The sequence below is a fragment of the Chrysochloris asiatica genome, unplaced genomic scaffold (genome assembly GCF_000296735.1).
Source record: "Chrysochloris asiatica unplaced genomic scaffold, ChrAsi1.0 scaffold00147, whole genome shotgun sequence".
Classification (NCBI taxonomy): Eukaryota; Metazoa; Chordata; class Mammalia; order Afrosoricida; family Chrysochloridae; genus Chrysochloris; species Chrysochloris asiatica.
Window position 1 is genome coordinate 6,621,380 of NW_006408665.1, and position 26,226 is coordinate 6,647,605.

General features: G+C 37.3%; 1 protein-coding gene across 1 annotated transcript; it reads left to right on the forward strand.

Moving 5' to 3' along the window:
* Positions 1-25,698, forward strand: KIAA1024L (KIAA1024-like ortholog). Its single transcript, XM_006870683.1, has 3 exons — positions 1-165; positions 21,515-21,739; positions 25,519-25,698. The coding sequence occupies exons 1-3, from the start codon at positions 1-3 to the stop codon at positions 25,696-25,698; spliced, it is 570 nt and encodes a 189-aa protein (XP_006870745.1).
* The last annotated feature ends 528 nt before the right edge of the window (positions 25,699-26,226 follow it).

A 26,226-nucleotide genomic window follows, 5' to 3' on the forward strand; every position in this document is an offset into this window, starting at 1 on the left:
ATGGATCTCTCCGTTTTGCCAAATAACAACCATCCTGACAAATTCCTGCAGCTAGAAGTGAAGTCTTTAATGAGGACTTCAGCCCACCTTCCAGACAGCCTGGTGAGGTTTGCAGGTGGCAGTTTTCCTACTTCACAGCACTGGCAAAATCTAGTCTACTCGCAGGTGAGATCTGGGGCTCAGAAAAATGGGGGTGGGGCTGGTTTCTTCCTCACTATCTGCCATTTTGTTGTCCGCGCAAAAGAGAAACTAGATTACAGAGTTGAAGGCTGCAGAACATTCTTTCAACAGAGAAAAGGTCTTTTTTTTCCTTAACAGGAGTGTATCTTTTTTCTATTTATAAAATGTGTGAAATTGCTCACCTGTTCATTCCCCTCCAAACACTAGCTTTGTCTCCTGTCATCATTTAGATTTTGAACGGTCTTCATTTCACTCTTTCCCTTTAGAAGTTTTCAAACCATTTGTTTCATTTGTAAATAAAGCTTTGTGGGGAAAATAAAACAAAACAAAGCCCTACCTCTGTCTTTTGGTTAGTTTAAGAACAAAACATCAGAAACTCAAACTCAAGTCTCTGTTATAACTGGAGACTGTGTTTTAGCATCAATGGGATGGGCACCTTTTATTTTCATAAAGAGGAGACTCAGGCAACAGAGCAATGGACGCCTAATGATTTCATCTTGAAGGAAAGAAAACACAGGGAACTCTCTACCCTAAAAGGAGTCCTGATGGGTACAGTGAGTTAAGTATTGGGCTGCTAACTGCAAACTTGGTAGTTCAAACTCACCAGCTACTCTGTAGAAGAAATAAGAGGCAATCAGCTGGTGTAAATATTTACAGCCTCAGAAACTATAGAGTAGCTCTATTCTGTCTTGTAGGGTCACTGAGTCAGATCCACTCTGTAGCATGGATTTGGTTTGGGGCTCCACTCTGGAAAGATCTTACGATTTCAGATACTTTTGTTGTCCACAGGTGTCCACGTGGACAGAACATATAAACCAGATCCTTAAACCAATGCAAATTTTATTTTGTGTTTTCTTTTGGCTAGTTCTTTTTTTAATGACCAGAGAGAATAAAACGGTGATTAGTTCCATGTGCTGGAATCAACATAAAGGCCCTGACTATTGTACAGCTAACGGAACAGGAATAATCTTTGTTTTAAGACTAGAGGGCTAATGGGGTCAAGAGTTAGTCAATTTAGAAACAGGAAGGAGCATTTCATTTCAGAACAGATGTGACTGACCTACAAGCCCCTGCAAGTCATTAAATCCTTTGGAGTGGTTCAAATTCCCTGGACAGAAATTTGTTTTCTTTTAGGAAACAGTTGCTACTCATGAATTTTGGTGTAAAGTGAATCCTATGGGTGTATTTGTGGGCTCCTCGGGACCTTTATCATGAGATCATTTGAAATCAAGTACATTCAAATGATTATGTAAGTGTTTCCTCCACCTATAAGAGTTTTTATTTATTTCCATTATAAGGCAGCAGATTACGACAACTGGCTCTTTTTAAATTTGCATCCTTCCCTTTTGTAATCTCAAAATTCTTCCACTCTTCCATATATACTGGTTTGTTGCTGTTTATATTTTGTTTTACGTTAAATGGAGTGACATTTCTCCTCTTTCTTATTGTTTATATCATGGAATATCCAAACCAAAAGGGATTCAAAGATTAATTCAGAAAACCTTGGCCCTCCCTATGCTATGAAGTTTAGAGTAAGAAATCACTTCCAATACATTCTTTTGAGGTTGAAACACATCACTCTAACATCTTTGGTTTGGTACCATAGTTGACCTATTTCTTTCATGCAGAACTTCAGTTTAAAACTCTCTTGAACATTCGTCCTAAACCTGAATGAAATACAAAACTTTAAAAGACATCTTTCCTTACAGTCATGTGTGTCTTGAATAAGAATCACTGATGACTAAAATTTTGAAATAAACGTTGATCATCCTTTTATGCTAAAAAGAAATATAAAATGTCTAAAAAACAGTAAATTGCCAATTTACTATAAAACTATGCACTGAGGTAGTAAATCTATTACAAATTCAGGTAGTCTGGTAGGCATGACAAAAACTATGAGTGACAACAATTACATTCTCTACTTCAGATTGCAGCATAACAATTAATAATTATTCTATCCTTGGGGTACTCTTAAGATCCAGGATTGATGTATATATTAGATAAAAAACATAGACCTAAAAAAAAAAGTGAGCACATGAAAGTTGAAGTAGTTGCAACAGTACCTGGGAAAAATGAAAGTTGAAGTAGTTGCAACAGTACCTGGGAAAAAAACCCACCAAATCCAGCAAATGTTAAGTGTTAGAAGCACATAAAATAGCAGTTGTCAATTAGTTCTTAATTTAAAATGCTTTCTCAGCATGGCTGTCATTAATTCCATAGGAAAAGCATGGATTAGAGAGGTAAGAAACTTGATGTTCCATCTCAAATCCTTAGTAAACTAGTTTGAGACATGTACCATGACCAGTAATCAGTCCATGCCCAGAATTCTCACTTGCAAAATAAGGATGATATTCATTCTATATATTTCTTTAACAGTGAGTGGGAACATAAAATAATATTGTTGTTGTTGTTTGATGCCATCAAGTTGGTACCGACTCATAGTGACCCTATGCACAACAGAAGGAAACACTGCCCAGTCCTAGGCAAACCTCACAATTATTGGCATACTTGAGCCCATTGATGCTGCCAATTTGCCAATGTATCTTACTGGGGGTCTTCCTCTTTTTCTCTGACCCTTCACTTTACCAAACATGATATTCTTCTCCAGTGACTGGATCCTCCTGACAATATACCCAAAGTATGAGAGACAAAGTTTGACCATCCTGGCCTCCAAGGAAAACTCAGGCTGTACTTCTTCCAACACAGATCTGTTTGTTCTTTTGGCAGCACATGGTACATTCAATATTCTCCTCCAACACCATAACTAAAATGCATCAATTCTTTTACGGTCATCCTTATTCACTGTTCAGCTTTCACATCGATATGAGGTTATTGAAAATACCATGGCTTGGATCAGGCTCACCTTAGTCCTCAAGCTGACATCTTTGCTCTTCAATACTTTAAAAAGGTCTTGTGCAGGAGATTTGCCTAATGCAACACATTGTTAGATTTCTTGACTGCTGCTTCCATGAGTGTTGACAGTTGATCCAAGAAGAATGAAGTCCTTGACAACTTCAATCTTTTCTCCATTGATAAGAATGCTATTTATTGGGCCAGTGGTGAGGATTTTTGTTTTCTTTACATTGAGATGCAATCCATACTGAAGGTTGTGCTCTTTGATCTTCATCAGTAAATATTTTAAGTCCTCTTCACTTTCTGCAAGCAAGGCTGTATCATATGCATATTGCAGTTTGTTAATGAGTCTTCCTTCAATCCACATTTTTCTTCATATAATCCAGCTTCTCGGATTATTTGCTAAGCATACAAGTTGAATACATATGGTGAATGAATACAACCCTGTCGCACACCTTTCTTAATTTTAAACCATTCAGTGTTCCCATGTCCTGTTTAAACAACTGCCTCTTGGTCCAGGTACAGATTCCTCATGAGCAAAACTAAGTGTTCAGGAATATTCATACTTCACAATGTTGTCCATAGTTTGTAATGATCCACACAATCGAATGTCTTTGCATAGTCAATAAAGCTCAGGTAACCAACTTTCTGGTATTCTCTGCTTTCAGCCAAGATCCATCGGACATCAGCAATGATATCCCTCATTCCACATCCTCTTCTGAATCTGGCTTGAACCTCTGGAAGTTCTCACTCAGTGCATACGTACAGCCATTTCTTTATTACCTGTAGTAAAACTTTACTAGCATGGGTTATCAATGATATTGCCTGATGATTTCCACATTCCATTGGGTCACCTCTCTTTGGAATGGGCACAAATACAGATCTCTTCCAATCAGTTGGCCAGATAGTTGTCTTCCAAATTTCTTGGCATAAATGAGTGAGTGCCTCCAGTGCCACCTCACTTTCTTGAAAGATTTCAATTTTTATTCCATCAGATCCCAGTGCCTTGTTCTTTGCCAATTCCTTCAATGCACCTTGGACTTCCTCTTTGAGGATCATTGGCTCTTGATCATATGCTACCTCTTGAAATGGTTGAACATCAAACATTTGCTTTTGGTTCAGTGACTCTATGTAATCCTTCCATCTACTTTGGATGCTTTCTGCATCATTCAACAATTTTCCCAGAGAATCCTTCAATAACAAAAGTCAAGGCTTGAATTTTTTCTTCAATTCCCCCAATTTGAGAAATGCTGAGTGTGTTCTTCCCTTTTTGTGAATATTAGGTAACAGGAATTGAGAATCATAGGTTTACTATAAGAGCGCAAAACGTATGTGTTGCATAAGTATCATTTGTATTGCATTGTTGTTGCTGTTGTTATTAAATGCTGTCAGTTCAGTTCTGACTCATACTGACCCTGCATAGGGTTTCTGAGAAGCAGCTGGTGAGTTTGAACTGCCGACCTTGTGGTTCAAATCAACCTTGCAGTCCAGCACGTTAACCAACCATGCCATACCAGGACTCTGATTGTGTTGTATAAATATGTGTTTCTTTCTGTAGAATTTGGAAAATATCAAATGATATCTCTTCCACTTTCTGATTTAGGTTGTGAATGGAGATCAGAGAGGGATGTAATATGGGGACAGGCATGTCATGCATTTAGCTGTCTAGTTGTGTGGCTCACCAAGTAGTAGATATGAAGATCACATGAAATTCATACAAACTTCATTTATGTAAACTAATCCTGCCTGCTGTCCCCTTTATATCACTCTCTGCCTCCCCCAACCCCACACTCAGGTGCATAGGGTTTGGGAGTCACAGGACTTAGCCTAAAGCAATGAATTAAAACTGGTGATAGAGCAGCAGTTAAAATAGAGATCTCTTTGAGCCCTAATATGAGGCACAATTCTTAAACATGTATGTCATAATCACATTAGTGATTTATTTCAAATCTTTTTTAAAATTCACATTTCACTTTCAGAGGTAACTATCTAAGCATTTTTAGGTATAGGAAAATAAGCACTGATGTTCTCAGGCATGTGAGCAACCCTGGGACATTGTCCATTCTCTTGTATGCAGATATATAAATCTCCCTCATATTTGTAGGGAGATGGAAAAGGCAATTTATTTCCTGATTTCCTCTATACTTGTACTCTTAATTCTTACTTTGTCACTAGAGAAATAAAGAAGCTTCTAAATAAATTACATCTCAGTGTGATGAATGTACTTTATGCAAAATCTAATGTTTCTGATTGTTAAAATGATTCAGAGCCTGACTTTGATGAAGGCATTTGGGATTGTCCCCTAAATATTTCTGCCAATCCCTTTATAAAAAGAGGTAATGAAAGAAAACAGCTGACTTGATAAAGTACATTTTATCAAATATCATGTTGGGCTCCCTTTCCTCACCCAAGCCCCGATTAGCAGTTATATTTCAAAATCTTTTCAGACCAATCTCCTTGTTTTCTTTTTTTCTGGTTTCCATCACATCTGTTTCAGGACCTGGGAGTATTCTACACTAAATCTGTGAGATGAAGCAAAAGGGCAAGAGACCAGAAGGCTGTTCTTGCCTGGATCTTTAGATAATGCATTCATTGTTTTTATTTTCTTGTCTAATTTCCTTTTTTTAAAATTTTCAGTTCAGTCTTTTCCCCCTAAATTTCTAATGACTCTTCTACCTCCAGGTTTTTAATTAATAATTGCATTTCTTAATTATCTGTCTCGCAACAGGAGCCCTGATTCACAGTGGTGAAGCATTTGGATGCTAATCAGTAGTTAGAATCTGCAGCTTTTCTATGGGATACAAATGTGGAAATCTGCTTATATAAAGATGGTTGTGGTTGTTTAGTGTCATCTGGCTAAGTGCTGTTGGTACTGATTCATAGCAACCCTGTATTGGGCTTCCAAATAGCAGCTGGTATGTTTGAGTCTTCAACCTTATGGTTCACAGTCCATAATCACAGTCTGAATCACTCATAGCTACCCTGGAGAACAAGTGTAAGAGAGGTTTTGTTTCCAACACATATGCCATGCCTTCACTAAGAATGTTTTTGTTTCCAATTTTCCATTTAATATTTTGAAAAGAACTGCCCCATATATACAACCATCCCCATTTTGAAGCTTATCCTTGGATAGATATTATTGCTGTTGTTAAGTGCCATCGAGTTGGTTCTGACTCATAGCAACCCTGTATAGGGTTTCTGAGGAGCCACTAGTGAGCCTGAACTGCCTACCTTGAGGTTCAAAGCGACCTTACATTCCAGTGCACTAAACACGCATACCACACCAGGACTCCAGATAGATATTATGTTGTTGCCTTTGAGTTGATTCTGACTCATAGAGTTCCTTTATAGGGTTTCTGAGGAGCAGCTGGTGAGCTTGAGTTGCCCATATTGCTGTTGAAACTGACTTTGCAGTACAACACATTATCCCAAGGCGCCACACCAGGACTCCTCCAATAGACATTATAGGACTTAATAAATGCTTAAATCATTATTTAGGAAGTAAATTGAGGCATATCACCAAGTTGCTTAGGATTTTAATTACAAATATCAAAACACGATTTAGCAAGTTATGTTAAATTTATGTAGCTCACAAAACCTTCAGTAGGGTCAGTCAGAGATTTGAATGTGGATTATATGCTACTAGAAGCAATACAAAAATTATCCCACCATAATACTCACAGACTAAACCCACCTGTGTCAGGCACTAAAACTTGTATTGAAGACAAGATATATGTTACAATGGTATGTGTAGAGAAAGCCTGGGTCTGACCTTAAAGGTTCAGTGAGCTATTCCTGGATTTTACATTTTATGTTGGATATTTTGATAGGTCACTGAAGAATTTTAAGTAGGACAATCATATTTATGTTTTGTAATGGTAATCATGCTAGTAGAATTTGGAAAACAATGACTGGTCAGTAGAAAAAGTGAATTTTCAGGAAATGTTCACCTATGAGCGTATAGGTGTACATACACACACATACACAAAATAAAAACAATAGGTATTATTTGCATTATGATTATAGTAGGGATTACATTGTTTGTATAGATCAAACTAAGAACAATGTTAATCTTTAGGAATTTGATTCTTCATATTCATGAATGTGATAACTCTTTTCATTTATTCAGTTCTTCATATGACCTTCAATTAATTGTCTTGTAATCTTTCATACAGCTTTATAAATCGTTCATTAGTATTGTATCTAAATAGTTATTATTGCTCTTGAGGATAGACTCTTTTAAATTACATTTGTGAAACATTATTATATGTGTATGTATGTATACTTGTTGTTATTAAGTGTCATCAAGTTGGTTCCCGAGTCTTTCTGCTCTTGAAGATTTTATGCCTCAGACTCATCTTTCTCCTGCAGAGTGGCTGGCAAGCTTGAACCACGGACCTTGTGGTTTACAGCCCAGTACTTACCGTATGGAGTACCATACAATATAACTGTTCATAATTGGTTATTATATATTGATTTACAGTTCATAAAAATTTACTGAAATCTTATTTTTATTAACTTTTTTGTTTTCTATTTAGATAATCATCATCTATAGTTGCCTTTCAAGGAGGTCTGGTAGCATAGTGGTTGAGTTTGGCTGCTAACCTCAAGGTCAGCAGTTCAAACCTACCAGTGGTTCTACGAGAGAAAGATGAAGCTTTCTGCTCCAGAAACCCTATACAGGATCACTATGAGTTGGAACCGACTCCATGGCACACCACTACCACCACCACCATAGTGACATTTCACTATTTACAATCCCTATTTTATTTGTTTCCTTTTCTATTCTTAATACTTTGCTTAGGGTTTCCATTGCAATGTGAAATGGGCATGGTGATTACTGGCACACTTCTCTTAATTCTGAACCTAAAATAAGTGATTCTAACATTTCACTGGGCAGTGTTACACTTTACTGTGTATAGTTTAAGGAATGTCTACTATTTCTAGTTTGCTAAAAGAGTCCTGGTGTGGTGCACTAGACCACAAAGTCAATTTGAACCTCAAGTTTAACTGTTCAAACCCACCAGCTGCTCCTTGGAAATGCTATATAGGGTCTCTACAGCAACAACAGAATTTGCCTTGAATGTGTCTCAATATTATTACAAATATATTCATTTATGAATTTATTGTAAAAATTAGCTTATTCCTGTTACTATGGTGAATTAGTCCCTGATGTGCTGTAGGATAAACACTGAACTAACAACTGAAAGGTCAGTAGTTCAAACACACCAGTCACTTTCAGAAACCCTATACAGGGTCGCTGAGTTGAAACAGGTCTCCTGCAAACAACAAGAAGATGGTGAATAACATTAATAGATCCTCTAATATTAAACATTTGCTTTTCCTGAAATAAAGCTGTCTTGATCCTCTGACTGATATGTATAATTTGCTAATATTTTAGGATTCTGTTTATCTATAATACATTTTGATTTTTGCATTTATGTTTATAAGATAAACTGACCTATTATTGTCTGGTCTTCTAATTTCTTTGGCATTTCTACCAACATCATACTATGAGTTGGAGAATGTCCCTTGCTTTTCTATCTTTGGGAAGGTTTTGATTAAAATAGAAACAATCTCCTTGTAAAATGTCTAGTAGAACTTTACTGCAAAATTCTCTGTACCTCATATATTTTAAACTAAACTTAATCCAATTACTTTAATTGGTCTATATTAGTTTAGTAGTCACCGGAGTATTAAGATTTTCTATTTTTCTTAAATTTGGTATACTCTACAGTGTGAGAAATTATCCAAGTATATGTTTTCAAAGCTGCTCAGATTATTCTCCTAATATACCTTTGAGCCAGTGCTGTGTCTCTGCTCATGTTTGCTTTGCTTCTCTAACATTTTGGATTTGTGCCTTTTTTATTTTCCCTTGAGCAACATTGGAGTCCTGGTGTGGTGCTATAACATAAGCACTGGACTGCTAACTGCAAGGTTGGCGTTTCAATCCCACCAGCTGCTCTATGTTTTTGTTGTTAAGCTGCTCTAGAGAGGGTTGTTATGGGCTAGAACTGACTCACTGGCATATAACAGCAATATTGCCAGATAAATTTTCAATCTTAGTTCTTTTTAAAAAAACACTTTTAACTCTGTTGATCCTTGTCATTGTATATTTGTTGTTGTTCCCAAAATGAGGTTATTATCTCTTTGCTATTGATGTCTAGATTTCTAAGGTGCATCTGACCCAAACCAGAAAACATCATCTACAAAATATTAACTCTTGGAGATTTGTCTTAGAGTCTAAAACACATTATCAGTTTTTATAATTGTTAAGTATATATTCTGATGCATATTTACTAGGAATAGGAATACTATCATAAATTACTGCCTTTTGATTAAGAAAACAAGAGACAGAGCACTCATGAATAAAAAGTAATTCTAAGATCCTATTGTAAATACTTTGTAGATTTCCTTTCTTTAAGACATTGTCTTAGTTACCAAGTGCTGATATAACAGAAATACCACAAGTGGATGGCTTTAACAAACAGAAATTTATTCCCTCACAGTTTGGGAGGCTAGAAGTCCAAATTCAGAGTGCCAGCTCTGGAGAAAGATACTTGTCCACTTTCAGCGTCTGTAGGCCCAGCATTCCTTGGAGATCTCCCTGTGTCTCAGCATCTATTTTTCCCTGGACCTAGGAGCTGCACAGTACAGAAACTCCAAGTCTGAAATATACACTCCACTCCCAGTTCTTCTTTCTTGGTGGCAGTAGGTTCTTCCTTTCTGTGCTCACTTCTCTCTCCCTTTATATCTCAAACTGATGAAAAATTCAAGCCTAGACTTTTGTTATTGAAAGATTCTCTGGACAAATTATTGACTGATACAGAAAGCCTCAAAAGAAGATGTAAGGGATACACAAAGGCACTGTACCAAAAGGAAATGATTGATGTTCAACAATTTCAAGAGGTAGCATATGATCAAGAGCCAATGATACTGAAGGAAGCAGTCCAAGGTGCATTGAAGGAATTGGCAAAGAACAAGGCACCAGAAATTGATGGAATAAAAATGGAAATCTTTCAAGAACATGAGGTGCACAGGAGACACTCACTCATTTATGCCAAGAAATTTGGAAGACAACTATCTGGCCAACTGATTGGAAGAGAGGTGACACAAATGGAATGCGGAAATCATTGGACAATCTCTTTGATATCCCATGAAAGTAAAGTTTTACTAAAGGTAATATAGAAATGGCTGCAAGCATACATTGATAGATAACTTACAGAGGTTCAAGCTGGATTCAGAAGACAATATTGAATGAGGGATATCATTGCTGATGTCTGATAAATGTTGGCTGAAAGCAGAGAATATCAGAAAGATGGTTACCTGAGCTTTATTGATTATTGTGTGGATCTTGACAAGCTATGGACAACATTGCAAAGTATGAGTATTCCAGAACACTTAACTGTGCTCATGAGGAATCTGTGCCTGGACCAAGAGGAAGTTGTTCGAACAGAACATGAGAACAGTAAATGGTTTAAAATTAAGAAAGGTGTGTGACAGGGTTGTATTCTTTCAGCATACTTATTCAACTTGTATATTGAGTAAATAATCCGAGAAGCTGGATTATTTGAAGAAAAATGTGGCATAAGGATTGGAGGAAGACTCATTAACAACTTGTGATATGCAGATGATACAACCTTGCTTGCTGAAAGTGAAGAGGACTTAAAATATTTACTGATGAAAATCAAAGAGCACAGCCTTCAGTATGGATTGCATCTTAATGTAAAGAAAACAAAAATCCTCACCACTGGACCAATGAACAACATTCTTATCAATGGAGAAAAGTTTGACGTTGTCAAGGACTTCATTCTTCTTGGATCAACTCTTAACACTCACAGAAGCAGCAGTGAAGAAATCAAATGACGTATTGCATTAGGCAAATCTGCTGCACAAGATCTTTTTAAAGTGTTGATGAGCAAAGATGTCAGTTTGAGAACTAAGGTGCACCTGACCCAAGCCATGGTATTTTCAATAACTTCATATGCATGTGAAAGCTGTACAGTGAATTAGGAAGACCCTAGAAGAATTTATCTTTTTGAGTTATGTTGTTGGAGAAGAATATTGAAAGTGCCATGGGCTGCCAAAGAACCAAAAGATCTGTGTTGGAAGAAGCACAACCAGAGTGCTCCTTGGAGGATAACATGGCCAAACTTCATCTCTCATACTTTGGACATATTGTCAGGAGGGACCAGTCACTGGAGAAGGATATCATGTTTGGTAAGGTGGAGGGTCAGAGAAAAAGAGGAAGACCTCCAACGAGATGGATTGGCCAAATGGCAGTATTGATGGACTCAAGCGTGGCAACACTAGTGAGGTTGGCCCAGGATCGGGCAGTGTTTCATTCTGCTGTGCATAACGTCACTATGAGTCAGTACCAACTTGATGGCACCTAACAACAACAACCTAATCCAGCAGATTGCATTTGACCTCATTAATATCACTTTTGTTGTTGTCTTCAGCTGTGGAGTCAGTTCTTACAGCAATCCTGTGTAGGGTTTCTGAAGAGAAGCTGGCAAATTTGAACCACCAACTTTGTGATTCAAACCAAATTTGATGTTGAGTCCTTATCCTTGGCACTATATCAGTCCTCCTCATTAACATTATAAAAGTGAGGCTTTACAACACATAATAGAATTAGATGAGGTCTCATCACCTCAGATAACATTATAGCAAAATCGAGGGTGTTTTTGTTGTTGTTATGTGCCATGGATCTGTTCCAACTCATAGCAACACAGTACAGGGTTTCCGAGGCTATAAATCATTATGGAAGCAGAAAGCCTCATCTTTCTCCTGCGGTACAGCTGGTAGTTTTGAACTGCCCACCCTGAGATTAGCAGCCCAATTCATGTTGTTGTGATATGCCATGGAGTTGGTTCTGATCCATAGTGACCCTGTACAGGGTTCTGAGTAAATCTTCATAAGAGCAGGAAGCCTCATCATTCTTCTGTGGAACAGCTGGTAGTTTCGAACTGCTGACCTTGAGATTAGCAGTGTGACTTGTAACCACTATATTACTAGAGCTCCTTTTGGGGAAAGTTGTTTTTGTTGTTGTTAAGTGTCATTGAGTCTATTCCTTCAATATCATTGGCTCTTGGTCATATGCTACCTCTTGAAACAGTTGAACATCAACCATTTCCTTTTGGTACAGTGACTCTGTGTATTTGGTAAGGTGGAGGGTCAGTGAAAAAAAGTAAGACCCCCAGCGAGATGGATTGGCAAAGTGGCAGCATCAATGGGCTCAAGTATGGCAACAATTGTGATGTTAGCCAAGGCCAGGTAGTGTTTCATACTGGTCTGCATAGGCTCACTAGGAGTTGGTACCAACTCAATGGCACCTAACAACAACATCAACCAGTTCCTTTGGAGTCCTGGTATAGTACTTTGGATTAATGCACTGAGCTGCAAAGTCAGGTTGAACTGCAAGGTTGGTGGTTCAAGCTTACCAACCACTCCTAGGATACCCTATACTGGGTTGCTATGGTTGGGAACCAATTTGATGGCTCCTAACAACAACAACAACCCGTTTCTTTGGGGGCATGGTGGTTCTATAGGATAAGCTCTAGATTACAAACCACAATATCTGCAGTTTGAGTTCACCAGCACTCCAGAGGAGAAAGAAGAGACTGTCTGCTCCCATAGAGTTTTGCAGCCTTGAACCCTATACAGGGTGCTATGAATCAGAACCGACTTGAAAACACTTAACAACAACAATAAGAACTGCTAAACCACTGAGAATCCTGGCCCAGTCAAGTTGACACATAACTACCACAGATAGCAAAGGTTGATTGATGTGGGTCCTTCCTCATGGCTGTGAAACCTTCAAAGTTGACTTCTTCCTGGCTATTTGGAGGTCTAGATTTTGTATTTTACTTTATTATTTTTTAAATTGCCAAACAATCAAAAGCTTTTCAGATCTAGGCATATGGTTCCTTTAGTAAAACATTTATCACAAAACTCAGTAGACTATTGATTAATATGATATAATCAATTTATTTTCAGTCCATTCCATGTCAGTAAAAACACCAAAAGTTCTTTTGAAGGCATAGCTTTCAAATCTGCTTTATTGCTATGTTTTTATGTCTCCATTTGCCTATTCCTTAGTTCAATGTTATAAGCAAAGGAAACCAACCATCACTTCCACAGAACACTACTCTGTAAGCTTGGATAATTCATTGCAATGACCACACAGAACTCAGACAACATACTTATAGTTGAGGAGTTTATTAGGGAAGTAAATGTTACAAATCAAGGTCAGAAATGCTAAAAACACAATTTTTCCAATAAGGATAGCCTCTCATCTGCCATGCTCACAGGCAGGCCTCTACAAAGCTCTTTTAGGCTGATAATAAATGCCCATATTATAAATGGCACACCATTTATCGTAAGCCTCTGCTGAAAACATTCAACTCTAGCTCTGTGGGTCAGCAATCCAAGCTCTCCCACTTACGTGTCTGGAAACAGCCCAGTTTACAAGTAGGCCTCCAGCCCTTTACTTACTCCAGCTTTACTTACTCGATGACCTGAGAAGCCCACCACTTGGTATCGTGCTCTGGCTCTTTGTTCTGCTACAGCTGTTCCTCTGCCACTCTTTCAGGGGTGCAGCTTTCTGGTCCCTTGTTGAGGAGATTCAATGCACAGGGATCTCAGGGCCCAAAGGACTCACTCAGCCACTGACTCTTTCTTCTTGAAAACTTGATGGCATTGAGTCCCCCCCAACTACTTCTGAGGTGATCCATTTAAACTCAGCAATATAGTAATGTTGACCACTCCCCTTATTACAGTTCCAAGTGTTTATAATCACAATCCTTTTTATAATCACTCAGAAGTGAACCATCAGTATCACCTCAGAACTTCTCTAATAGGGGAAACTCCTTTTGATGAGTTTACAAAGACTATGGCTAGTTGTTGTTGTGGGCCTAAGAGTGACTTCTGACTTACGTTGTTGCTGTTGTTAAGTGCCGTCTAGTCAGTTTCAACTCATAGCAACCTTATTCACAACAGAGTGAAACATTGCCCGACCCTGTACCATCTTCATAATCATTGTTAAGCGTGAGCCCATTCCCTTCTCGTTGGGAATCTCCCTCTTTTTGCTGACTCTCCACTTTACTGAGCATGATGTCCTTTTCTAGGAACTGGTAATATGTCTGAAGTATGAGAGATGAAGTTTTGCCATCTGGCGTCTAAGGATCGTTAGGGCTGTATTTCTTCCAACACAGATTTGTTTGTTCTTCTGGCACTCTATGGTACTTTTAATATTCTTCTCTAACACCAAAACTTAAATAAATCATTTTTTTTCTATAATCTTCTGTATTCATAGTCTAACTTTCATATATATATGAAGCTATTAAAAATACCATGGCTTGAGTCAGGCCCACCTTAGTACTCAAGCTTTATCTTTGCTTTTGAACATTTTAAAGAGGTCTTGTGCAGCAGATTTGCCTAATACAATACGGTGTTTGATTTCTTGACTGCTGCTTCCATGAGTGTTGATGTTTAACCCAAGCAAAATGAAGTGTTTGACAACTTCAGTTATTTCTCTTATTTATCATGAGGCTATTTATTGGTCCAATGGTGAAGATTTTTGTTTTCTTTACATTTAGGTGCAACCCATACTGAAGGCTATGGTCTTTGATCTTCATCAGGATTTTAAGTCCTCTTCACTTTCAGCAAGCAAGGTTTTATCATCTGCATATTGCAGGTTGTTAATGAGTCTTCCTCCTATCCTCATGACATATTATTCTTCATATAATCCAGCTAATTTGAGTATTTGTTCAGCATACAGATTGAATAAGTATGATGAAAGAATACAATTCTGGTACACACCTTTCCTGATTTTAAATCATTCAGTGTTCCCTTGTTCTGCTTGGACTGCCTCTTGGTCTGTGTATAGGTTCCTCATGAACACAATATAATTAAGTGTTCCTGAATACCTTTTCTTCTCAATGTTATTCATAGCCTGTCCTGATTCACATAGTCAAATGCTTTGCATAGTCTGGTAAGCATCTTGCTGGTATTCTCTGCTTGCAATCAAGATCCATCTGATGTCAGCATTCCATTCCATGTTTTCATCTGAATCCCAGTTGAATCCCTGACAGTTTACTGTCAATGTACTGATGCAGCCATTTTTGAATTATCTTTTGCAAAATTGTACTTGCATGGGATATTAATGATATTGTACAATGATTCCTGCATTCTGATCTACTCATAGTGACCATCTATAGTGTTTCTGAGGATTAGTTTATGGGTTTGAACTGCCAACCTTGTGCTTATCCTACAATAGTGCCTATCCTACAGTGCCACAACAGAAATCTGTGTTTCAGGTCTAGAAAAAGCCATATTTTCAATACCACCAGTCTTCAAATTTCTGGACTCTCTATTCTCTTTCATTTCTGCTTGCCCCCTGTCCATTTCTTTTTTTGATCTATCTCTTTCTTGTAAACATGGATTCTCTGATTTAAAATAAAATTATTGTATGTTTTGAATATTTTTTTAAGTATCTCTCCTATAACTACATGTGATTTACCTTCCCAATTACCACATAAGAGTTTTACCAAACACTCCACATTGACTACAGTAAATGACCATATCTTCTGATATTACTTGTATTACCTTCCAGTTGGGATTGCTAAGTCAGTGACACATCTTAAGGGAATTTGAAGCTAACACTTTCTTTCTGTATTATGTAGGGTTAGTTAGACTATATGGTGGTAACAAATACACTGAAAAAGAATAAAAGAAAGTTAGAGAGTTATAAGTTTTCTCAGGAAAGGTCTGAAGGAGCTCTTGTAGCGTAATGGTTACGAGTCGGGCTGCAAACCTCAAGGTCAGCAGTTCAAAACTACCAGCTGTTCCATGTGAGAAAGATGAAGCTTTCTGCTCCCGTAAAGATTTACAGCCTCCGAAACCCTATGTGGGGTCATTATAAATTGGAACCAACCCCATGGCACACCACCACCACCACCATCACCATGAAAAGTCTGAGGAAGGGCAAATGCCTTTTTGAGGCAGTACTTTTCAAAGGCAGTGACTCAGCTTCAAGCTCCTTGATTTTGCTTATCTGCCACTTCAGAATCCTTGCTTGAAGCTTCAGAGAGAGGAAACTTGAGCAAGAAATCTTGTGGAAGATTTTATAGGCCAGGCTTATAAGTCATCTCTAATACTTTTATCTATACTTCATTGGTCAGAAAACATTAGGCCATTCAGTAAACATATAGATTTAGGAAGGAGAAACAAATATGGTAAGCAGCTAATTCCCACAATATCCAGCTCTCATTTATTTAATATTTGTGTGGAATGATTTTTATATCCTTTCACACTCATTGTTTCTGAATCTAAATGCTTAAATATTAGTTGGTTTCCTTATAAATATTGTCCAACTGAATTTCACTTATAGAAATCTGACCTGACAATCCCAGTCATTTAACTGAAGGATTTAGTCACTTCCATTTTATGTGATTATTTCTAATATTTTTCTTTTTGTTTTTCTGAGTTTCCTTAAATGCTTCTTTGCTTAAATTTTATGATATTATTATATGTTTAGTAACTTTCCTTAATGTTTTCCCTCTGATTTTATGAATTTAGAAGATATATATTCTATTTGATCATTGATATACCATGTGAGTAAAATTTTACTAAAGCTAATATGGCAATGGCTGCAGCCATACATTGACAAAGAACTTCCAGAGGTTCAAGATGGATTCAGAAGAAGCCGTGGAACTAGGGATATCATTGCTGATGTCAGATGGATCTTGGCTGAAAGCAGAGAATACCAGAAAGATGTTTACCTGTGCTTTAATGACTATGCAAAGGCTTTCGATTCTGTGGCTCATGACCAGCTATGGACAGCATTGTGAAGTATGAGTATTCTGGAATACTTAATTGAGTTCACAAGTAACCTGTACATAGACCAAGAAACAGTTGTTCAAACAGAACACAGGAACATCAAATGGTATAAAATTAGGAAAGATGTGTAACAATGTTGTATTCTTTCACCATACTTATTCAACCTGTATGCTGAGCAAATAATATGAGAAGCTGGTTTATATGAAGAAAAACGTGGCATCAGGATTGGAGGAAGACTCATTAACAACCTGCAATATGCATATGATACAACCCTCTTTGCTGAATGTGAAAAGGACTTAAAAACTTACTGATGAAGATCAAAGACCACAGCCTTTGGTATGGGTTGGACCTCAATGTAAAGAAAACAAAAATCCTCACCATTGAACCAATAAACAATATCCACATAAATGGAGAAAAGATTAAAGTTGTCAATGACTTCATTTTGCTTGGATCAACTCATGGAACCAGCAGTCATGGAACTAGCAGTCAAGAAATCAAACAACATATTATATTGTCCAAATCTGCTGCACAAGACCTCTTTAAAGTATTGAAGAGCAAGGTGCCAGTTTGAGGACTAAAGTGTACCTGACCCAAGCCATGATATTTTCAATAACCTCATATGCATGTGAAAGTTGGATAGTGAATAAGGATGACCATAAAAGAATTGATACATATGTGTTATGAAAATCCCATGGACTGCCGAAGGAACAAATAGATAAGTGTTAGAAGAAGTACAGCCAGAATCCACCTTGGAAGCCAGGATGGTCAGACTTCATCTTTCATGCTTTGGACATATTGTCAGGAAGGACCAGTCACTGGATAAGGATATCATGTATGGTAATGTGGAGAGCCAGAGAAATAGAAGACCCCTAATGAGATGGGCTGACACAGTGGCAGCAGCATTGGGCTCAAACATATCACCGACTGTGAGGTTGGCCCAGGATTGGTCAGTGTTTCGTTCTGTTGTGCATAGGGTCGCTATGAATCAGTATCGAGTCAATAGCACCTAACAACAACAACACATTCTATTTGTAAGAATTCTTGGTGGTGCACACAGTTAAGTGCTAGGATGGTAACCAAAACACTGGAGGTTTGAATGCCTCCAACAGCTCTGTAGGAGAAAGATCTGGTAATCTGCTTTTTGTGAAAAACAAAACCAAACCTCTCTGGGGCAGTATGACTCTGTCATATAGGACCATTGTGATCTGAAATGAACTTGATATCTATCAACCAATAACAACAGTAGCCTAGTTTTATATTTTTAGAAATATGTCTTCCAATTGGAATTTCTTAAAATAACCCAATAAAAAGCAAATTTATGAATAGAGACAAATACTATTAACTGATGGTACCTGGAGGGGATTATAATCATTGTAATGAAACAGGGGTTATGATTCGTTGAACATTAAACTGATGATCTGCCCCTTAAACTCTTACTCAATCCACAATAAAATCCTTAAAAAATAGAAAGAAATTTATTATTGTCTAACAATAACCAATGTTTTATTTCTTTTATTTTAAAATTTGCAAATTGATGATCATTTTTGTTTATATTTTACCATAAAATAGTGTTTGCCTAAATTTACATATATGCTTCTCAATTAAAATTTTGCTCATTGTTCCTTCTTGCATGTTAAACTTTCTTTCTGTGATCAATTTTCTTCTTCATGAAGTACTTTTTAAAAAGGTTATTCACTAATAGTCTTCCAACTATATATTCTCTATTTTTGTCTAAAAAAATGTATTTTATTTTGTTTTCTTCATTGAATTATAGTTTGTGTATATATGTTTTTGTTGAGGGCTATCAAGTCAGTTCTAACTCATAGCAACCATGTATTGGGTTTATGAGGAGCAGCTGGTAGGTTTGAACCGCTGACCTTGTGGTTCAAATTAACTTTGCGGTCTAATGCACTATCCTACAGTGCCACAGCAGGATATGCATGTACATAAAAGTTATAAATATGATAAAAGTGTATAGGGATAAATTTAAAAAACAATACAAAAAAGTCTAGATAAGATATGGTTACTTTCAATTAATGTTTTAAATTGCAGATTATTTTACAATACTAGATAGATTGATTATAGTACTTTCTATAATTATTGTTGAATTGTTTTCTGTTAAGAAGATTCTGTAGAATGTGGAGCAAAGTATAAATAAGATATGCTATTTTTCCCCTATTTGAACAAATTTATTGAAAGGCAAAGGAACCTCAACCATTATGTAGTACTTTTGATCCTGCCACCAAATTCTTAATAAAATTATTTTATTAATTTCCTTTTACATGTATTCTAGACATAAAATTGACATGCAGAGCAAAAATAAATAGTATAATTTTATAGGATAAAATTAAAATTTTTTAAGAATGAGGTTATATGTAAGAGTTTAAATGATCTTTTAGAATATATATATCCAGGATTATTTATTGATTCCTTTTAGCGAGTGTATTTTCCTTTTCACTCTGAAACTGTATTTTTCTTATTTCTAGAGCTTTCTTATTTAAGAAACTCAGTACCTAGGCTAGCATCCAAGGGAACTGACAAACCCAATTCCTAAAGTCAAAAGAATCATCCCTCTCCAAAACTGATCAAACATGTTTAGCCTTGAATGAAAGAAGAAAGTCAGGATTGTGTGAAGCTCAAACAATCTAAATTTCTTAGCACACTAATTTTTGCTCCATTCAGAAGCATTGATAATGAGGCTATCCATCTTACAGACAAATGGTAAGTCAAAAAGATTTATTATTTCAAAAGAACTTTAGTATTACAAATATAAATTGATTTTGAGCAGATTAAAAAATGTACTAAAGTCAGAGAAATTCTCCAAGTTAATCTCTAAACTGTATGAAAAAACCGTGAGTTTAAGGAAGTCTGTGAAATCAAGACCAAAGAGAAAGTAAAACTGCTTAATCTAGATGATGGTTTTCTGGTTTTTTGTTGCTGTTGTTTTTCCTACTAATTTTTTGGAGTCCTGATGTGTTACTGTAGGAGAATCACTGAACTGCAAGATTGGTTTGAACCACAATATCGGTGGTTCAAACTCACCAACTGCTCCTCAGAAACCCTATACAGAGTCACTTTAAGCCAGAACTCACTCAAGGGCAACAATAAAACAATTATTTAAGGTGGAAATTATATACTCTGGTAGCGTAGTGGTTATAAATTGGGCTGTGAACCTCAAGGTCAGCAGTTCGAAACTACCAGTTGTTCCGCGGGAGAAAGATGAGGCTTTCTGCTCCCGTAAAGATTTACAGCCTCGGAAACCCTGTGCAGGGTCGCTATGAGTCCGAGTCGGCTCCACAGCACACAACAACAGCAACATCTATATAAACACACGTTAGTTTACAACATTAGCTTATATGTTGTTGTTGTTGTTAAGTGCCTTGAGTCAGTTACGACTCAGTGAACAGTATAGGGTTTCAGAGGCTCAACTTTCTTAACGGAGAAAAGATTGAAGTTATCAAGGACTTCATTCTTCTTGGATCAACTATCAACACTCGTGGAAGCAGCAGTCAAGATATCAGACAACGTATTGCATTTGGGCAAATCTGCTGCACAGGAACTTTTTAAAGTATTGAAGAGCAGAGATGTCAGCTTGAGGACTAAGGTATGCCTGACCCAGGCCATGGTATTTTCAATAACCTCATATGGATGCGAAAGCTGGACAGTGAATAAGGAAGATCGTAGAAGAATTGATGCCTTTGAGTTGTGGTGTTGGAGGAGAATACTGAAAATGCCATGGACTTCCAAAAGAACCAATAGATCTGTTTTGGAAGAAGTGCAGCCAGAGTGCTCCTTGGAGGCCAAGATGGCCAAACTTCACCTCTCATACTTCAGACATATTGTCAGGAGGGACCAGTCACTGGAGAAGGATATCATGTTTGGTAAGGTAGAGGGTCAGAGAAAAAGAGGAAGACCCCCAATGAGATGGAATGGCCATGTGGTAGCATTGATGGACTCAAGCATGGCAACAGTAATGAGGTTGGCCCAGGATCGAACATTGTTTCGTTCTGCTGTGCATGGAGTCGCTATGAGTCGGTTCCGACTCGATGGCACCTGACAACAACAACAACAACAACAACAACAACAACAATAGTCAGCTAATCTATAGATACATGCAAGAGTACAATGCTAAATTAGTTTACTCCTCAAAGTTATCTAAAACAATATCCCTGAGAGATTATTTATGAAAGTTAACAATTAATTATAAAACTGCCAAGGCATTTCTATAAAATTTCTTTTCATTTTGACTTTGAAGAGTTAATAAGTAATATTAAACATTATTTTGATCAATCATGGAATGCACAAAGAGAAGGAAGGATAATGTTATCAAATCTCTACATAAATGTGATAGAAAAACTGGGTTTTGCCCAGAATTCTACATGAAATGGACAGTGTTCTTTCTCAGTAGTATAAAATAGCATTTTAATAAATGGTTAGTAAATCTGAGCAAGATAACATACAAAGAAAGATTTAGTGGGAATACTCATGGTCAAAGCCTAGAATTTTGTCTTTATTCTTTGTCCTAATCTGTTGGATTTTCAGGAATATAAGCATATTTTCAGATAGAGTTATCTCACATAGCATTCTCTACCAGAGCAGTTCCATTAGTAAGAAAACACTGCCTGTCTTTTCACAGAGAGAGAAGAATATTACTGTGCAACATGTTAGGGGATCCACTGTGGAGGCCCCTGTGGCTACTGACATTCCCCCACCATCTCTGTCATCAGTTCTGAAGAATAACCCATTATACAGTGACGTAAGTTTGGAGGAAGCTATTGAAGACAGAAAAAAGAATCCTTCATGGACCATTGAGGACTACGACAGACGTTCCCTGCACACCAATCTCTCAGACCATCTGAAGGTACTCAAGGGTAAACATTTCTTCCTTGAATTGACTGGGTAGATCATTAACCCTGAAAGAAAGGGTCATTAGGATGGTGGTGGTGGTGTGTCTTCAAGTTGGTTGTGACTCATAGAGAACCTGTATAGGTTTCTGAGGCCATAAATCTTTATAGAAGCAGAAAGCCTTATCTATTTCCCAGAGAGCTGCTGGTGGATTCAAACTGCTGACCTTGGGGTAAGCAGTCCAACACATAACCCACTATACTACCAGGACTCCTTCATCATGTGGATGGCGGTAGTGGTGGTTGTGTGCTGTCAAGTCTAAGTCATAGCAACCCTGTAGAGGGTTCCCGAGGCTGTAAATCTTTACAGGAGCAGAAAGCCTCATCTTTCTCCCATGGATGGACAGATAGATTTGAACTGCTGACCTTGTAGTTAGCAGCCCAGCTCATAATCCACTATACTACCAGGGCTCCTCATTAGGGTGGTATTTCTCTGCATAAACCAGCTATTCTTCTCAAGGCACAGAATTTCCAAATTTCAGGCCATTTGGCTCTTAGCCTCCCACTCTTCTCCCTGAGCAGTACTTTTATTTATTTGATTATTTTGAATTTGACAATTTCAGCAATTCCTGGCATCTGGTATGATAAAGAGGAGAAGAAATGATGTGGAACAGAAGAAAATTTTCAGGGAGAATGTGTTTTTTGAAAATTAATTTGCAAGATTACTTAGGTATTTTCCTAGCTTTGTGATCATTTGTATGAATAATTAGGAGCTGATTCCTTATTAAATAATTATTGAAAAATAATTTCAATAATTATTGAAGTACCCTGCCTTGGGTACTGTACTCATATAAGGCTGTTTTCATGAAACATTTTATTTAAATCCCACTCAATGATTTAAAATTGCACATTTACATTTTGGTCATTTTCTTGTGTCTCAGTAACAAAACAAAACAAAACAAAAACATTTCAACATGGGAAAAATATGTAATGAAGTCATTCACCCAGCATAAACCCAACTTAAGTTCTTCCTCTTTTTTCCCCTTGACAGTTACCCACCACATGGAAGATCTAGAAATACCTGAAAAGCAGACAAGGAGATCCTCCATTCTCTGACTGGACTGGCTTCTTAGCCAACTTTGACTTGCCTCCTCCTGCACCAGGGCCAGGAATGCCTGACATTATCCATTTATTGTGACCGGTTCAATTGTGAGAATTTTTGTTTTCTTTATATTGAGATACAATCCATACTGCAGACTAGTCTTTTAACCTTCATCAGTGAGTACTTCAAGTCTTCCTCACTTCCAGTAAGCAAAGGTGTCATCTGCATATCACAGGTTGTTAGTGAAACTTTCTCCAATCCTGATGCCATGTTCTTTTGCATAACATCTAGCTTTTCTGATTATTTGCTCAGCATACAGATTGAATACCTATGGTGAAAGGATACAACTCTGACACATATCTTTCATAATTTTAAACCATTCAGTAAAACCTTGTTCTGTTTGAATGACTGCCTCTTGGTCTACGTACATGTTCCTCATGAGCACATTTCAGAGTTCTGGAATGCCCATTTGTCACAACGTTATTCACAGTTTGTTAGGTTAACACAGTTGAAAGCCCTTGCATAATCAATAAAGCACAAGTAAATATATTTCTGGTATTCTCTGCTTTCATCCAAGATCCTTCTGATGTTAGTAATAATATCCCAGGTTCCACATCTTCTCCCATATCCACCTTGAATTTCTGGCATCTCCCTGGCAAAGTACTGCTGCAACTCTTTTTGAATTACCTTATCAAAATTTACTTACATATGAAATTAATGATGTTGTTCAAAGATTTCTACAATCCATTGTGTCACCTTTCTTGGAAATAGATCCAAATATAGGTCTCTTCCATTCAGTTGACTAGGTAGCTCTTTTCCAAATTTCTTGACATAGATAAGTGAGTGCCTCCAGTCCTGCATCAGTTTGTTAAAACATTTCAGTTTGTATTCCATTGGTTCCTGGAGCCTTGTTTTTCACCAATGCCTTCAGCACTGTTTGAACTTCTTCCTTCATTATCATCAATTCTTGATCATATGCTACCTCTCAAAATGACTGAACATTGATCAACTCTTTTGGATACTATGATCCTGTATTCCTTCCATTTTCTTTGGATGCTTCCTGTGTCATTCAATATTTAATCCATGGAATTCTTTAGTCTTGCAACCTTAGGCTTGAATTTTTTTTTCAGTTATTTTAGCTTGAGAAATGTTGAGTGTATTCTTCCCTTTTGGTTTTCTAACCAGGTCTTTGTACATTTCAATATCAGACTTTGTCTTCTTAAACTGCCCTTAGAAATTTTCTGTTCAGTTCTTTTATTTCATCATTTCTTCTTAACTTCTCCATGTGTAAGAACACGTTTCAGAGTCTCTTCTGACAAGGATTTTTGTCTTTTAAATTACTTTTTATTTTCTTCATTTATGATGTTCTTGATGTCATCACACAACTCTTCTGGTCTTTGGTCATTAGTGTTTAATGCATCAAAGCTGTTCTTGAGATGGGCTCTAAATTCAGTTCAGATACACATAAGGCATATTTTGATTCTAATGGGTTTAATTTTCTTCAGTTTCAGTTTGAATTTACATAGGAGCAATTGATGGTTTGTGTCACAGTTGGCCCTGGCCTTGTTTTCACTGATGATATTGAAAAGATTCTCCATTGTCTTTTCCCACAGCTGTAGTCAATGTGATTCTTCTGTATCCATCTGGTAGTGCTTCTCTATAAAAACAATAATCCTGTGGGGTTTTTTTGGGCAGGCTTCTTAGGATCAGCAACTCTAATAAGTCACCTTCTGCTACTACAAAAATTCATCTTATTGTGTTAACATTTCTTAGCCACATCTTAGCCACCCCCCTGCCCCGATTCTTACCTTTGCTAATTATATACATGAAGAGGGGATAATTGAGATGAATATTACTTTTGTTATCCTTGAATTATCAAACTGAGCAAATAGTATGGTGCCGTAGGATAAAGCACTACACTGCAAGGTCAGTTAGAACCACAGGATTGATGATTCAAACTTACCAGTCACTCCATGGAAATCCTATACAGGGTTGCTGTGAGTCAAAACCGACTTCAGGCCACTTAACAACAACATAGCATAACACAAGGAGCCCTGGTAGTATAGTGGATTACGAGTTAGGCTGCTAATTACAAGATGAGTAATTGGAATTTACCAGTCACTCCACAGGAGACTGATGAGGCTTTCTGCTCCTGTAAAGATTTACAGCTTTGGAAACCCTGTACTTTGTCTCTGTGCATTGGAACTGACTCTGTGGCATACAACTACCATCACCATAGCACAATATAAAGGAAGGTTACTGTAGAGTATAGAATGTTATAAGATTCATCAGGGGACAAAATTGCATCTGATTAGAAACACACTTCATGCTAAGGTTCACTTATACTGGGCTAGAGGACATATAGAAATACAAAGATACAGATGGTTTGTGTGACTGGGGAGATGCTTTTGCCAGAAAGAGTAGCAAGAGCCAAGATAATACAGAAAAGTCAAAATAGCAGGGTGGAACTATTCCAACTCATAGCAGCCCTTTTGTAAATTTCCCAAGGAACGGCTGTTGGGTTTGAACTGCTGATCTTGCAGTTCACACCATCCAGTGCTGATCCTACCTAGAAAAGTATAAATAAGGACCTTCAGTACCTCTGACAGTATACTGTTCTATTATTTTAATTAATCTGATTTGATTAATTGTCTTCTTCATCTCATTTTTTGTTTGTTTGTATGTATGTTTCAGGAAAATCCTAATGACCTAAGGTTTTGGTTGGGAGACATGTACACGCCAGGATTTGACACCTTATTGAAAAAGGAAGAAAAACAAGAGAAACAATCAAAATACTGCCGTATAGGTCTGATTTTACTTCTCGCTGCCTGTATCTTGGTTTCCATAGTGACTATTAGTGCTTTTTTCACCTAAAGAAATTGCCATACCCACAGCCACCTTACAGTTCACAAAAATCTTTCTAAATAAACATTTGCAGAAAAACCTGTTCATTGTATATTGTATCATTGTATTGTGCACTAATTACAATTGCCCCACATGTGATGCTGAAGTTGCCTGAGATATATTGGCTTTCTTTATTTGTTCAATGAGAACTCTGTAAGGATTCTTGCCCTGATTTTGTCCTTTGAAAGCAGGAATTCTAAGGAACACAACCACAGAAATGTCACTATGTATTATCTAAGAGAAACATTTTGATAACAAAGCAGCATCAAAAATTGCCAGTAGTTTGCTTTGTTCACCTTGATTACAAAAGTCTGCCATCTCACCACTACTGCACTCCCCTGTAGTCACGAGGAGAGCTGAGCAGATCACTTTTTGGTTAGCGTAGTGGTTACGAATCAGGCTGCGAACCTTAAGGTCAGCGGTTCGAAACTACCAGCCGCTCCGCGGGAGAAAGATGAGGCTTTCTACTCCCGTAAGGATTTACACCCTCGGAAACCC

Coding starts and splice junctions, on each gene's coding strand:
- KIAA1024L (XM_006870683.1), top strand. CDS start 1: ATGGATCTCTCCGTTTTGCCAAATAACAACCATCCTGACAAATTCCTG. Junction 166..21,514: donor AAAATCTAGTCTACTCGCAG/GTGAGATCTGGG, acceptor GTCTTTTCACAG/AGAGAGAAGAATATTACTGT. Junction 21,740..25,518: donor ATCTCTCAGACCATCTGAAG/GTACTCAAGGGT, acceptor TGTATGTTTCAG/GAAAATCCTAATGACCTAAG.